Source organism: Rhinopithecus roxellana, chromosome 12 (assembly GCF_007565055.1).
Source record: "Rhinopithecus roxellana isolate Shanxi Qingling chromosome 12, ASM756505v1, whole genome shotgun sequence".
NCBI classification, from domain to species: domain Eukaryota; kingdom Metazoa; phylum Chordata; class Mammalia; order Primates; family Cercopithecidae; genus Rhinopithecus; species Rhinopithecus roxellana.
In genome coordinates this window covers 71567229-71583200 of record NC_044560.1, presented here as the reverse complement: position 1 = coordinate 71583200, position 15972 = coordinate 71567229, and the positions used below count along the sequence as shown (strand labels likewise).

At 38.9% G+C, this 15972-nt stretch overlaps 1 protein-coding gene and 1 long non-coding RNA gene across 5 annotated transcripts in view; one reads left to right on the top strand and one right to left on the bottom strand.

The window, feature by feature from the left end:
• The window catches only part of LOC115900838, a 48865-nt gene that overhangs the window by 30307 nt on the left and 2586 nt on the right, over positions 1-15972 (top strand). The window contains exons 3-7 of the long non-coding RNA XR_004060486.1: positions 2163-2365; positions 2818-3671; positions 6502-6569; positions 8725-8818; positions 13805-13987. This is a non-coding gene — a long non-coding RNA (uncharacterized LOC115900838). The remainder of the gene's footprint in view (positions 1-2162; positions 2366-2817; positions 3672-6501; positions 6570-8724; positions 8819-13804; positions 13988-15972) is intronic.
• The window catches only part of LRRC8B (leucine rich repeat containing 8 VRAC subunit B), a 79282-nt gene continuing 67159 nt past the window's right edge, over positions 3850-15972 (bottom strand). For all 4 annotated transcript variants that reach the window (XM_010363684.2, XM_030942955.1, XM_030942956.1 and 1 more), the window contains one exon: positions 3850-8956. In XM_010363684.2, the coding sequence (XP_010361986.1) occupies positions 8684-8956 (273 nt within the window). In that variant the 3' untranslated portion in view covers positions 3850-8683. The remainder of the gene's footprint in view (positions 8957-15972) is intronic.

Here is a 15972-nt window from a genome sequence, read left to right as displayed (position 1 = left end):
ATCCATGGTTTCTTCTCATTGGCAAGTTCTCTGAATCCAGAATTACATTAGAGGATAAGAAGGAAAATAAAACATATAAGAAGTGACTATGGCTAAGAAGGAGATAGAAACTAGGATAGATATGGAGCAGGAGGAAGTACTAGGATCAAAGCAGACTGGACGAGACCACTGAGCTCTGAAAACCGGAGTTTTCAAAACACTAAGGTGGTTATGAGAGGATAAAGTTGATGTTTAATGTTCAGCTAAATCTCTGTAGGAACGGGCTGTGCAGACCTGTAGGTTGAATATGGTTTCTCTTCTCAACAGTCATGAGACCTTGGGATGGTAATAATTTTGAAGTCTTCTTTCTCACCTGTAAAATCAGAACAACCTACCAAATAGGGTTGTTGGCTGGATTGAGATAGCACACATGGAAAAGCTAGTAGACTGCCTGGCACACAGGAGGTGCAAAATAAAGTTGTTGTCATATACTACCTCAATACTTCTTCCTACAGTGATGCTCTCCAAACTCAAGGAGCAGGAACTAAATAGTTAATTATTATCTTTTCTCAGTTTGAAGCCACCAGTGAGGTTCCTGATGTGCGTTGTGCTGCTCTGATACCACAAGTCAAGTAAATTTTCCTCAGGTCACTTAATGCACGTTGCATCAATTTTTCACTTGGCTACTTCTTTAGGCTTTCCCTTTTCACAGAACAACTGCCAGAGAAAGGCTCAATCTATTATGAAAAGGGTGGTTTGATCCACTTGAAAAAGAGAACTGTTTTCTCCCCTTGAGGATCTGAGAGGTTTCTCTATGCATTACTATAGACAAGGGTGTGAATCCAACCCCCCCGCTCAGGGAAAGACTACAAGGAAACTCCCTTCACACAGGTGGTGTTTAGTCCCCACTAGTGGTGCAGTTTCAGAAACTCCAGAAGGGAAACCTTCCCACCTACTCCTTAATGACTGAGAAGTATTTCAAGGGAGAAACAGGTTTTCCCACCACAATGGTAATTCGTTGATTCCTGTTGAGAAGAAAATAGTCATGGCCATATACAAGCTACTCACATGCTAGGCTATGCTGAACTAAGGGTAAGTGCACTTAAACAGATGCCTGGGGTATTAATTTACAAGGAGTAACTACATGTCATTGGAGTAATTGGAAATTTGGTGCCAGTTAACTCAGGTTTCCACATGTAATTCCTTATGTTAGCAGCCTAACAAATGAAACTTGGCCCTTCGCCCATTCAACATATGGAATAAGTCTCTTGTTTTAAATTTGAAACTGTGGCAAGAAACTACCTTCTAGAAAGAGAGAATCTTGATAACTGGGAGACATGTATTTTGGTGAGCACAAGTAAAGCATCATCCTTGGAATAACAAGTATTTCATATTCTTGAAGATGGGAGTTAGTAATAGGTGAGGATAGGTGGGGGACAAAGAGAGTAGGATGCTTTGAAAGGGAACAAGAAGGGAGACTTAGCAGTTACCAGGCCTGCTCACAAGGCCTGGGAGGCTGATTGTCAATTGGGGATATTCAACAGAAATGCCGTGAACTGTAAAAACTCATATTCCCTACAGCCCCTAGGCCCACTTGTCTTTCTGCTAAATTATCTTTAACTCTATCTCATTCTTGCTAGATAGAGTTTTAGTTTTGGAAAAAGGAATACAAAGATAGTTAAAAGGTTCATGATTGTTTTTTCCAACAGAACACCAGTTTTCCCATTTCTGCCAAAAACATGTTGAATAAACATTCTAAGCATGTTCTTTTAAAGGGGTACCACACTCTTACCTGCCCAGGGTGCCCACACAGTATGGCCTGATCTTGGTGCCAGGAACCATATGGGGCTTTCTATGTGCATCTCATTTGAGATAGAGTTACTGATATTAAGTGAGGGCCAATGAATCCTCAAGATCTTACCTTGGGGGCTGCATTTGATAAAGGTAAAGCAAGGCAAGGAGAAACGGAGTATAGGAGCAAGAAACTGGATGCTGTGGTTTAAGGACCATATCAGCAAGGAGAGGCTAGGCTCCAAAACAGTAATTGCAGGGGCAGTGCTGATTCATAACTTTGTAAATCTTTTATACCTGCAATTGTGAGGCCCACACTCCGTGAGGAAGAAGGTTGGCCAAGATTTACAAATGTTGATAAACCTAAAAAGGCATTTCCACTCTACCTACAGAGACTAGGACTGAGAAGTCACTGCTCTCGGCAAATAAGTGATTGGCAACCTGTGTAAGAGAAATTAGCAGGAGAGGCAGAAACTGGGACATGTGGAGAGCTGGACAGAAGTGCGTTAAGAAGTGAATAGTCAGTGAAGAAACAGGACTGACCAGAAGGTTTGGTGTTAAAGGAAAGCAGAGAGAATCTGTGATGTCTTCGCAGGTAAGTAAGATAGGCATGAATCTTTTTCTCCAAAAGAATCTGGAGTGATATTTACCTACAGGGGGTGCTAGTGGCATGCTTTTATTTGACATTTTCTCCTCTCAGCAGCAGAGGGAGGTAGAGAGTAAAAAATGATGTGGGTTGAGCCCCATAGGAATACAAAGGGATCCAAAATGGAAGGTATTTATCATAAGGAAATTGAAAATCTCACGAGATGACAGGCAGCTCTATAGAATCTCTGCTATTTAGGAGGCAGAAAGACATAACTGGAGTCTAGGGGAAGATGAGAAAACATGGGATAAAGAAAGAGATTTGCATTTAAAAAAGACTACGCATATTAAAGTGGCCTTTTCGGATCCTTCTTTAGCATGTCGATGTAGGATCTTGTGTAAATATGGGACTTGAGTTTGAGGTCTGGCTTTGCGCATTTTGGATAAACTGCTTTTCCCTAGACCTCAGGAATGAGGGTGACAAAGACCACCAGGTGGGAACAGAGGAGAAGGAAAACAAACCATAACAAAAGTTGCAGCTCCAGGGAATGGAACCCTGCCCTCAACAGCACCGGAGTCTCTCCCTTCCAGTGAAGTCCTTTACCACTTTTTCAAAAAGCCATTTTGAAATGTGGAAGTGAATGCTGAAGTACATGAAGCCACAATTATTGCTGTGTTTAGGGGGGCATGTCACTGCCCTGCAGACTGTTAGCATATAACTTCATCATCTCAAAGCACCTAGCAGTCCCTGAAAGGCTGCTAATGCCTGGAGGCAGGCACTCACTTCATTTCAGTCGACTTCCCATTCCTGAACCACTTAAGAGATGGGGGAAGCCTTTCTTGAATGACTTACTGCATTTTCAGAGAATATGGCCAGGGAACAATTAAGTTACTTTCCTTCATAATCTGATTCAGTCTATATATATTCCATCAAAGTTCTGGCTATCAGCTTTCTAATGTGGTCCTGAAACTGTGTGTGTGTGCATGTGTGTAAGAGATGGACAGAGACTGCTTTCTATCGAAAAGTTCAAAGTATCATGTACATATTTTATCCAGTAATTCAATTTTTTCTCCTTTGACTAATCCATCTCAGAATTGCCTGTCTTGCAGTTCTTTAGCTTTTGCTGACCTGGTTCACAATTCAGTGTTAATGTTAAACAGGAAATGGAGAAACAGACACCAAGAAGAAAGGAGAGAGATGAGGTGTTCTATGAACATCGTTCCCTGAGTAATTCCAAGGAAAGATGGGCCCACTTGTGAGAGATCTACTGTCCCTCACAACCCATGTATTCTAGGATCCACGCAGCTCTTTTCAGGTGCTTGTTATTTTGTGGCCATGGTAACATATTTTGAAAACTTATACCACTGTTATAAGATTCACATGTAAATCTGAAATCTATCATTTGGTGAATAACAGTACGACGGTACAAGGAAGCATGAGAAGAGTGAGGGAATCACTTTTGGAACTTGGTTAAAATTAGTACAGTCAACTTCTTCCAGCATTTAGTGTTTTTATTTGCCATTTGTTATAAAAATGGGATCTTTATTTTACACAAAAGGTACTTTAAAAACAATGAAATTTACCAAAAGCTACTGAATCTGCGGCAAAGGGATTTACCACCAAAAATGCAGATTTACACGGTAAACCTGAGGGCCAAAAACATTGAACAAAATCTTCCATTTTCTAATAATTCATTACCAGAAGCAAAAACAATTGTGCACGGATAAATATGTGAAGGTTAACAAATGCTAGCTTTCACTCTTGCACTAACCAAGGAAAATGTCTCTATTCCAGATTGGCCCATTATTTCACTGAGTGAAATATTTGAAGAATTAAAAAAAAATCTTCTTGTAAATGTTAATATTTAAACACAACATATACATGCATGAACACATCCATTCTAACTCTATATCCCTTTGTATTCTTAAAATTGCACCGTCTCTGCTAGAAATAATGTACAACATGCAGAAGGCATTCATAATTTTCTCAGCAGTAGTGTATTATACAAGTCAAATGCAAAAGTTAACTATGAAATTAAGCTCAACTGAAAGCCATCTCAATTCAGAACTTTGGCTCATTATTCTATGTTAATGCTTTAGTGCTGATGAAATTATTCATATTAAAAATTTGAAGAGAATGTAGCCTGTTACCAAAGGTATGTAGTAGATAGCTCCCTGTGGATACAGAAGTGATGGACAAGAAACAGAAAGAAACCAATTAAATAGGACTGCAGGTTTTCACTGCTTCAGCTTTTCACATCCAGCTGAAAAGAAATAATTATATCGAGGGCATTCTGCAACAGTAATTAGTTTATACTATTTCAAATATATATAATGACTTCATAATATAAACTAGAATGCAAAATAACTCCTTCCCTCTCCCACCATTCTGTCTCTTGTTTCCAAAAAGAAATAAACAGATTCTGATGCAATTTCAGTACAGCTACTGAAAACAACAGTTACATTGTCCTGCTTTGGGTAGAGATCAGCTGTAAATACTGCAGGATGGGTAAAATAAAACTACTCAGTGAGACATAATTATAGGCAATGGCTTCCTCCTAAATACATGCTCAAATATCATTGCAAATCTTCTAGCATAAATATATTCTGTTAAAGTGCTGATCAAATTTAGTGCAGTAGGTGAGTGAAGAAGAAAAACAACATACCTTATGTGCATAGGATGATGCTAAGAGAATGTGAAGATGGAAAGATGAAAATAAAATTTTATTGAAAACGCAAGAAAATAATGTTAAGGCCACAGAATAATTGTTTGATTATTTTAATGGTTGTTGAACCCATCAATATTATGCAATATTTTAATTAAACATAAAATTTTCATCACAAAACACTTGAACAGAAAAAAAATTTTTCACTATCAAACAATGTTATGCAAATACATCACTGCAGTGCACCACAGCACACCTATTGGAGCTATGCCACAGCACTGAGACACTGAGGATCTCTATTTACCCTGTTTAACATAATGTGAAGTGACATAAAATACAGTGACATACAGGGGAAAGAAATTAAGACTGGGAGTGAAGAACGAAAATATAGTATCTATGTGCCACACAGATGTACCCTGATGTAAGTTAGGAAAAGAACACTACTCCTTTACCAGAATGCTCAGAAACACTTAGGTTCTCAGATCAAGGTTGAGCATGTGATTTCTTTTAAATGTCATAACTTAGGGAATACAGTACTTCATGACTAATGAATTAAAAAACTTGCTATCCTACTATTTAATCTACAACCTCCTGCAATTTTGGAAAAAAAATCCACTAGATATATCAAAAAATAATATTATAATTTACATACATGAAGTATGTGTGTCTGTGTGTGCATGCAAATAAAAGTAACCCATGCCATTACTACCATAAGCTATGAATTTTGTTTTGAATAACCTCCACATTTATTTTTTGGAAAATGCATATGTATTCTTGAAATCAAATGCCAACGAAACTCTCATAATTATAATTTAACAAACTTAATTGTCTTTATTTAAAATTCTGTTAAGTGAATATGAACACCTGTAAAATAAAGATCTGCTCCAACTGTACAGTAAAGGTGGTATTAACACCCTATTTTTTATGTGAAGTAGTAGCCTCATCGCTCCTTGCATCAGGGCTACCTTGTCTCAAAAGCGACCTCAACACTGGCGTACAAGGTTTAAATTAAAAGATGTAAAACCATGGCATCAAAAACAATATAGATTGCACCAATAATTATACCCTAGTGTGTGGAAAGCAGTTTATAATATTTATTATTAATCCTGCTAGTAAATTCCTATAGAAATTTATGTAGGTGATAAGGAAAATTTAGCCAATGACTTTTGCAGTTGAACCAAACCAGTGACGAGCCATGGAGAAGTTCGTCAGGTGGATGGTAGCAAATCTGAATTTTGTTTTGAAAATTCTTCCTATAAAAGAGGGTGAGAGTCTTTCATACAAATTCTAGCTAGTTATGTGGCCAAAAACATTTAAGCACTTTTGGCATATGCACGTCCAAAACTTAATCATATACCACACTGGAATCAGTATACATGATAATTCTATTGTGAAACATTAAAATAAACATCAACTCACACTTAAAAAAAAGAAAATAACAACAAAAAACATGGATATAATTAGAATCTGTTTTCTGAAGTCCTAGAAGTTTCATCAGTTATACCTGTTTCCCTGAGAGCTGAATGTTCTGACTAAAGGCAAGTTTTGGTAAGTAATTTATTTTTACACTGTTCCTTTCCATTCAGAATAAACAATAATGTGTGAGGCAGTGTGTTTGGTGTCCTATATTCCTCATAGCTAATATTATCCAAATTTCATTTGATCTGAATAATTTCTTTCTCTGAACTTTAGTGCAGGAGTGTGTGGCAGGTGAGGGAAGCTCTATTTGCTATGCTTTAAAGACTCACTTTCATCTTTCTGGAACAAAGCAAGAGAAAACATGTACCACGCACCACAATTCCATATACACAGTACTGTTTACCTATAGTGCTTTCCTGTTTTGTGTAGGTGCAGTTAATAGATTTCTTCATAGTTATATCCAAAATGAAGAGGTGGCATCATAATGCCTAGACCCTTAGGGAAAAACACAGTAAAGATGTACATTTCCCAAAAATGAGTCAGTTGATTTTATTCATTAAAAAATATGCATAATAAAAGGCCAAACACAAAGCTCTTTATAAAAAGGAGCAAAATGTATTTTCCAGAGGAGTTAGATAAAGGCATGAGATGAATTTCAGTTAAATGGATCTATTTCTTTGTGGGTTTTGAGAACTCGTTTTAGACACTGAATAGAGGCTGTTTTACATTATAATCACAGCTAGAGATTACGCAGATGGAGGGGGAAAAATGTCTTTTGCTTTAACTCTTACTAAATTTCTATATTTTAAAATCAATTTAAGAACCAAATCTGTACCTCTCCCCTCTATCACAGTTTTTGTAAGTAATTAAGAATTGTACCCGTACGATTGCACAGCGACTAGGGAAGAGAGAGGTAGATGATTCGGCCACTCTCTCACAAGGAAACCCCCAAATACTTTAGGGCATTAAACACAAGGCTTTTGTTATCCAAAAGTAATTAGTTGCAGAGTACAAAAACATTTTGGAGCAGAATGTACACAAACATGAGAGTCATAAACAGCCAAAACCAAGTACACTAACAGTAAGTTCATAAAGAAATGCATAAATTCTATGTATCTTACAAAAATGATCCTCACAGATTTTGAATCCAAGATTATACAATAGAAAATATTTATATGTTTTACATTTAATATAAAAATTCTTAACAAATAAAAAAAGGCCTTGATGATAGACAAGAAGAAATTTTAGGGAATACATTAATTTTCAGGATGCCCCAAGGATAATACATCTTAAATACTCAGCTCCTGTTCTAGGCAAAGGCCAGATGCAGGCATTTTCTCAGGGTCATCATTGGTGTTGAGAAAATCAGGTTAAGGAAGACTCAAGCAAGCTGGGAAAGGAAGTAAAAATTAAGCCAAAAACGAATTCTGCCAAGCACAATACACCCCATCTAAAAAAATTTAGGAACATAAATCAAAGACAGTGGTGAGTATACATCAAGACAATTCATAATGATGAGTTATGTTCTTGGTGATAAATATCAAAACAGGAAGTCAGTTAAAACAAGTGTGCAAATAAGTAATGGGGACTGGGGGAAGAAGAGGACAGAATACCTATACAATCTTGAAGGCAAACACTGCAAGGAGGAATTCAGTCATTTCATAGCTTCCAGTCCACCCTCGATGTGCATTTCTTGCAACATCTCAATAAGTTAAAGAACAATTATTCACAAACTTCAGGTTAGTGTTAACAGTTTTTACCTGGTTAATTTAGGGCTAGACACTGAGTTGCTTTAATAAGACATTTAGTTACGGTTCATCATAATAGTCACCCATTCTTCATCTTTATTAACTTAGAAAATTTTACTTCTCATTTAAAGCCCTGGAGCATTATTTTATTTTATGTTTTTTGAGACAGAGTCTTGCTCTGTTACCCAGGCTGGGGTACAGTGGCGCAATCTTGGCTCACTACAACCTCCACCTCCCTGGTTCAAGCAATTCCCCTGCCTCAGCCTCCCAAGTAGCTGGGATTACAGGTGCATGCCACCACGCCTGGCTAATTTTTTTGTATTTTTAGCAGAGATGGGGTTTCACCAGGTTGGCCAGACTGGGCTCGAACTCCTGACCTCAAGCAATCTGCCCATCTTCGCCTCCCAAAGTGCTAGGATTATAGGCGTGAGCCACCACGCCCGGCCGTGCATACTTTTAAAAATGATTTTGAAACATGGGTCTCTTTTCTTTAAGTCAACATTTGTCTAAGCACGTCTGTAAACGTTCTGTTACAGGGAGAGGAAGAGTATTGAGCAAGTTCTCCTCAACAATCAGACAGCTCCGTTTTAGGGACTGACATCCTTCCAGTTCAGGAGGAAGTGTTTCCAGGTAATTACCAATGAGCTCCAGATGAGTAAGGTTTGACAGCTCACCCACGTGAGGGGACAAATTCATCAAGCTATTTTTCCCCAAAAGTAAACATTGCAGCTTTTTGCACTGAAACAGCCCATCTGGTAGCATCTCAATCTGGAAAGGGAAGAAAAAGAGATTGGTAAAATAGGTTTTTGGTGGTTTTTGATAAGACATTTACCTTTTTCCCAAAAAAAAATTTCTGGAGGTTTATAAGTGATGCAGACTACAATGATGATAAACTTGAAGTAGATGAAAAGATAGAGGGAAAATAAAGACAGGAGTACAGCGAGGAGTGAGGACTGTGGCTACCTTGGACACCTACATCCTTGCTGTATATGGGTGAGCAACGAGTTTGATTTTAAACACTCTAACAAGCAATTCTTAAAGAATATGTAGTTATACACACATGGTCGTTAAGATAAAAAACAAACCAGTAAGAAGAATAATAATTACTCTTGAGTCCTGGATCAGAAATAAATCACCCTCAAGAGTCTTCATAAAACGTTTACTGTGTAATGTAATGAATAATACCCTTAAAAACATCCTAAGATCCTGAGAGCAGACTGAAAACTTCATTCTCTTTTTTAAGCCTACAGAAGGCCGGGCGCGGTGGCTCAAGCCTGTAGTCCCAGCACGTTGGGAGGCCAAGACGGGCGGATCACGAGGTCAGGAGATCGAGACCATCCTGGCTAACAGGGTGAAACCCCGTCTCTACTAAAAAATACAAAAAACTAGCCGGGCGAGGTGGCCGCGCCTGTAGTCCCAGCTACTTGGGAGGCTGAGCCAGGAGAATGGCGGGAACCCGGGAGGCGGAGCTTGCAGTGAGCCAAGATCGGGCCACTGCACTCCAGCCTGGGCGACAGAGCAAGACTCTGTCTCAAAAAAAAAAAAAAAAAAAAAAGCCTACAGAAGCAGAAGCAAAAAAACATTATATATACATGCACATTTCATTCCCCTCTACATACACATACACCTGAATATTTACTCTTGTTCCTTCCCTCTGGCATGTTTTCAATTAAATAATTTATAATACAGAGATAATTTTAAATATAATACAGATTATGCAAATTAGGTTAACTCCTAAAGCTGCTCATGTTGACTGCTCCCCTATATGGTAGATAGGCTGTATGTCAATTTCTAAGGGAGCCACAGTACATACAAGAAATAGGGTTTATTGAGGAGAGACCTCCAGAGAAGAAGTTGAGCACATACACAATCCCTTCAACCCATCACTTCACTGAGGGGTAAGTCTGGCCTCAGCACAGATAGACTGCACATACCACCGCCCCCCACCCCCATGATACTTTACATATTGGCTGGGGACAGGGGCCACCTACAAAACTATGAAATAATGTAAGTTCCTTGGTTCAAAAACTGGCTTTGTTAGAAACAGGGATAAAAAGGGCACTCAGGGACTTGGCCTATATCCTCTGATGGGCTAATGCAGACCTGATGGGAGACAAGTTTCTAGGGCCATCCAGAACTGTCTCTCCTCAAAAGGATAAATAGCTTTTATATAAGCTAAAAAATGACCAAATTCCATAAAAAATGTTAATGATGTTGTAAACTCCGTTCTCCTATATCACCCCTCCCTCTAACACACATTCAGTGCTGTATATCCTTAAAAATAAATCTAATGATTGTCACTGCTAAGAACAACATTCCATATAGATCATCATTGTACACTAAAATATTTGATATAAACAAAGGGAAAAATATCTACCCTTTACTTTCATTTCCTTCCCAAGAGCAATGCAAACCCGACATATGCAGACTTATATTGAGAGATGAGGCAGAGATGAGAAGAAATGCAACCTCTTTCTAAGGCAACCCCTTCTGCACAGAGACACCTGCAGCTCAGAAGTAGGGTCAGTGATGTCCAAGTGGAGAAAAAATCAGTCCTTTGCAGTGTGCATTATTAAGAGTGCTTGTTGGTGCCTATGAAATGACTCAGGCAAACTGGCTAAAAAAGAAATTAGGCTTGGCTCATTTATATTCAGTGAGCATGTGCTGAGTGCCTTCTGATGTGCCAGGTTCCCAGCTAGCTGCTGGGATAAAGTACTGAGTTAGAAAGACTGCCTTTGAAAACTAGCCTAATAATGCAGGTCACCATTGACATCTCAGCCTCAGCATTGTTGACATTCTGGGTGGAAAAATTCTTGCTGTGGGGCTGTCCTGTGCAGTGTAGGATGTTTAGCAGCATCCTCAGCCTCCACCCACCAGTTGCCAGTGCCACTCCCCTTCCCAGTTGTGACAACCAAAAATGTTTCCAGACAAATGTCTCTTGGGAGGCAAAATCATTCCCAGTTGAGAAGCACTAGTCTCATGGAAGAGAGAAACATTAAACAATTACACAATTGTCTGTAATGAGTGGTATGAAGAAAAGTACCCTAACCTGAACTGCATTAGGGAATTCCATATTTCCCTTCTTCAGTCAGCTTCAGATTCCCAGCAAGAACCTCCTTTAACTGGACTGATTTCCTACTGGGTGATTACCCTGAAGCCATTGCCCTCACTCTCTTGTCTGGCTATCAGCACTACCACATTCCCACCAGTCTCCTTTCAAATCTCTACATCTGTGATTTCAGTGGACTTCTCAGGCTCCAGTTGAGGAAAGGGATTTCCCAAGGCAGTGGGAGTGAGCCCCTTAGCATTGCTGCTGTGAAAGTGAGTCAAGAGCTGCGCTGGTGAAACTCCTCCTATGTGTGAGGGTCCATCTCCAGGGCTTTCTCTCCAGCTCCCTGCCCAACTAAGGCACAGGATCTTACCTCACCTACTCTCATTCAATTTTTCTGAACGAGCCTGGAGAGTTTTGTTAAAGACTCAAGACTTTCCTTCAACTCAGCAATTGCATCCTGAAAAAAATCTACTTATAGTTTTAAAAATAGTTTGCCTTGAAGCTTACAAGAACTCCAATTTTGCCTGGGTCAACAAATGTTATAAAAACAAATTTTATACAAAATGTTAGAAAACAATTACTTAAAACTAATTTATTTAGCATGCCCTTTCTTAGACTGTAAGACACATAAGCCAGAGAGCAAAATATTACCTTAGTGGATCACTGATTTCTTCTGAAAAACCAATGAGAAAGCTTACACACTATTATGGGGATGACATACTTCAACAATAAAATGGTTTTATGGAATAAACTATAATATATAATACACACATACATAAACTACATAATAAACTACAAAATAGATGACAACAACAAAAACTAATGGCTGTGTAATCTCTCTACATCCTAGAATTCTCTGACAACCAAATGTCTTCAGCAAAATGAATTGAAGTCCCCGAGAACAGGATGGTTTTCTTTTACATCTATGGCTGACATTGTAAATTAAATACCCCCGCTTTTTCCCAGAGGCTGGGATCTTACTTTAGAATCCTTCTCAATATCAGATTTCCTTTTTTTTTTTCTGGCCAATGACACATGCTATCTTGGGAAATGCTTACCAAACCCTAAAGTCCAATCATTTCAAGAAACACAGCTGAATATTTCTAAGTAGTGATGCCAAAAACAACAAAACTCAGTGTCACACAGATGATCTTCAGAAGGAATTAAGTCTTCAAACTCATATAAGAAAGAAAAAAAAAAGCACAAATGTGGAAGTGAGAAGACCTATCTGTAAATTGGACTGGTCTAAGATTTCAGCAAACCTAGTTCAAAGCCTTGTGCTTCTCTCCATTACAATCAATGCCACCATAATCCAATTACTCTTTGGCACTGTGATAGGGATGGATCTTGGCCTCCATTTCTCCCACCTTCCATGCCCACCCACAAATACCACTGCTCCCCATGTAGAATCATTTGGATTGATCCAACGAGACACAGAAGAACAGCAGAGTAGAAATCAGAATGTTTGGGTTCCATCCTAGCCCCCTTGCCAGGAAACTTCAGACCTCAGGTGAACTGCTCTGATCATCAGTAAAATAAGGGAAGTGGACTAGAGTAAGGGCTGGCAAAGTTTTTCTCCAAAGGACTAGAAGAATAAGTATTTTAGGCTTTCTGGGCCAAGAGGCAAAACTGAAAATAGTATGTAGGTCCTTATATAATAGAAAAAAAATTCCATACATTTTTAAGTGATGAAATTCAAAACATAACAATTGAATATCATTTTGTTGTAATACAGGCCCCCTAATAAGAAGAACGGAATCTATTTGTGAAAATTGAAATTTGAATTTCATATAATTTTCATGGGTCACAAAATATTCTTTTGATTTTCTTCCCCCAACCATCTAAAAATGTAAAAATCAATCCTAGCCTGGGCTGTATAAAAACAGGCAGTGGGTAGACTTGACCCCCAGGCTGCAGTCTGCGGACTCAGTGTTCCTTTCAGGTATGAGGGTCTTTGTCTCTTGTTTTAAATCCGTATTCCTACTTCTAAATCATAACTGATTCAACCTTTCCATGGGGTTTTGTTTCTTGGCTGTCCTCTCACAAGCCTTTCATATGCTACAATCAGAGCCTCCTTTGAAGGTACCAGTTCAGGCTAACTAGCACTTTCAAGCTCAAGTCTCACCCTAGTCACTATCCAATGAATCAAACATGAATTTGATGGCAGATTTCCAGGCACTCTCCATTCTGACCCACCTTACTAAATGGTCTCATCTCTTTGTACATCTGGGCATGCTTATTTCAGTCCTCTGTGGATGACCTCTATTTTTTAACACTTCCCTAATCCAGTGTTCTAGGGTATGCTTCACAGAACACAAGAGTCACTCTATAAAAAAAGTGTCTTGCTCAAACACATTTGGCAAATATTGCATACCATCTCTTGTTGGAGAAGCACAACACATATTCATATGTTAAAGGCTCTCCCACTCAGTGAATATCCACCACCCAGAGACTGCCGAATACCTTCCCATGTCGAGGTAATTCTCTACCTTATGAGTCTTGGTGGGTAGCAGAGCTCACTTCCTACTAGAGACACTACTACCACCAGATTCTTGTGTTCTCAGCTCTCTTACAGCCACAATGTGGGCATTCATTAGCTGTGCCAATCAGCTGCTCAGACTCGGACTTTGAATTGGGGCTAACATCACAAAGAAGTCGAAGCCACGAAGAATCTATTCTGTGGGAGGCCCAGGGTCACAAGAGCAGCAACATCAAGTTTTCAGGAACAGAACCAGTGCTCTGAGCTGGTAAGGTCCTCGGCAGTGTATCCTCACCATTGTGCTTTTCCACTATGATTCTGGCTACAGTCCTCACTGCTGTCTTACTTTGTGCCTGTTTTCCAAGCTTGGTTTTGCAGTCTTTTCAGTGGTAATATGAGATACCTAATATCCTTTCAACTAACGTCTTTTCTGCTTAAGAGGTAGTATTTGTTGCCTCCATCTATAAACCTGATACACTGCCCAAGTCTTGAGATCAGACGTTTAAAATGCATCCTATAGGAATCTTTATCAACTGCCATTCCACATGGATTAATTGGCTTGAATTTCTGAGTATATGCATATCTAACTATGTATGCAGCCAGTGTGATATTTTCTTTTTTTCCTTTTTTGAGACGGAGTCTTGCTCTGTCGCCCAGGCTAGAGTGCAGTGGCGCGATCTCGGCTCACTGCAACTTCTGCCTCCCGGGTTCAAGCGATTCTTTTGCCTCAGCCTCCTGAGCAGCTGGGACTACAGGCACGTGCCACCATGCCCAGCTAATTTTTTAATTTTTAATAGAGATGGGGTTTCACCATATTGGCCAGGCTGGTCTCGAACTCCTGCCCTCATGGTTCAATATTTTGGTCTAACTCAGAATCATGAGACTCTCAAGGTTGGAAATAATCTTGAAATTAGTTAAATCCCCACATGAAACATGAATTCCTGATGCCTTTAACAACCCTCCTGCTGATTATCTGGCAGTCCCTGTCTGGAGAGTTTTATTAATAAGAAAATGACTTTTCCCTCCTCAAATGCTCATTCAATCTTTGGATGCTATATGGGAAAGATGAGAAATCTTCCCCTGCTGGCCCTAGTTCTCTCCACTTTCCCTAAGTTCTAACATTGTAGTTATTCCCAGCAAGTTTTACTCTCCATGTAAATTTTTCAAATATCTGAAGACCAATATTGTGGACGATTCTCCCCTCCCACCTGTACTTCCCATCATGAGGCTGAAGTATTCCATCAGAGTTTTCATCTTCCTGGTGGCTGTCCTCTGATGAGTTTTAGTTTATTTATATTGTTGTTACATAGTCTCTGCACAGTGCTTCTTTGACTCTAAGTTCACCAAAGATGTCATGTTCATCATTTTGGCTCCAAAGATGCTCAGCAACTACTTTTTCTCAGATTTCTGGGACAACCCACTCAAAAAGATACCATTCCATTTTGGTTATAAAGTATTTTCAGTATAAGACTTTTCTTGTGGGACAAAGTATCCTTTCTTATTCAAGAAAGCATGTGTCTGATATTCACACTTATTCTTTCAGATATGGTCCAGGATTCCATTCCATAAACTTGGTGTAAAAAGTACTAAAGATCTTAAGGTTTCTTTATTACATTAACTCGGTGAAAACATTCACCCGCTCATACATTTAAATAATGCATGGCCAGCTAACAACTGAATAAGCTGCGACTTTCAAAAATCCATTTTTAAAAGTGATTTAACTGTCTGTAACTGCTTAGTGGAACCAATGCCTTTAAAAATATTATTTATATTTTTATTACAAATTTAACAATAAAAAAGTGAGCAAAATATTAATATTAATCAGCTGCCTAATTAAATGGCACTGATACACTTCTAGACCTGTGATTTTCAGAATGCATCACTAGGCCAGCATCATCAGCTCCACCTGGGGACGTTTTAGAAATGCAGACTCTTGGGTCCTACATCCGGCCTACTGAATTGGAAACCCTGGGAGCGGGGCTCAGGAATCTGTGTTTCAGCAAGCTCTTTGGGGAATTCTGATGCACACTGTTAATCTAGGTCAATCCTAATGTAGTTTTAAAATCTCACAAACTTTTAAGATCTGAAGATGTCTCATTTGTCTAACAATGGACTCGCTCCTTTTATATATGAATAAAGTCAGAGAGTTCTAAAAATCAGCATGAATTTTGCTCTCACCCCCCAATTTTCTGGTATTTCTCTAACACTCATGGTTTTCAAAAATAATGTATAATTAATATGTTTATTAGCCAA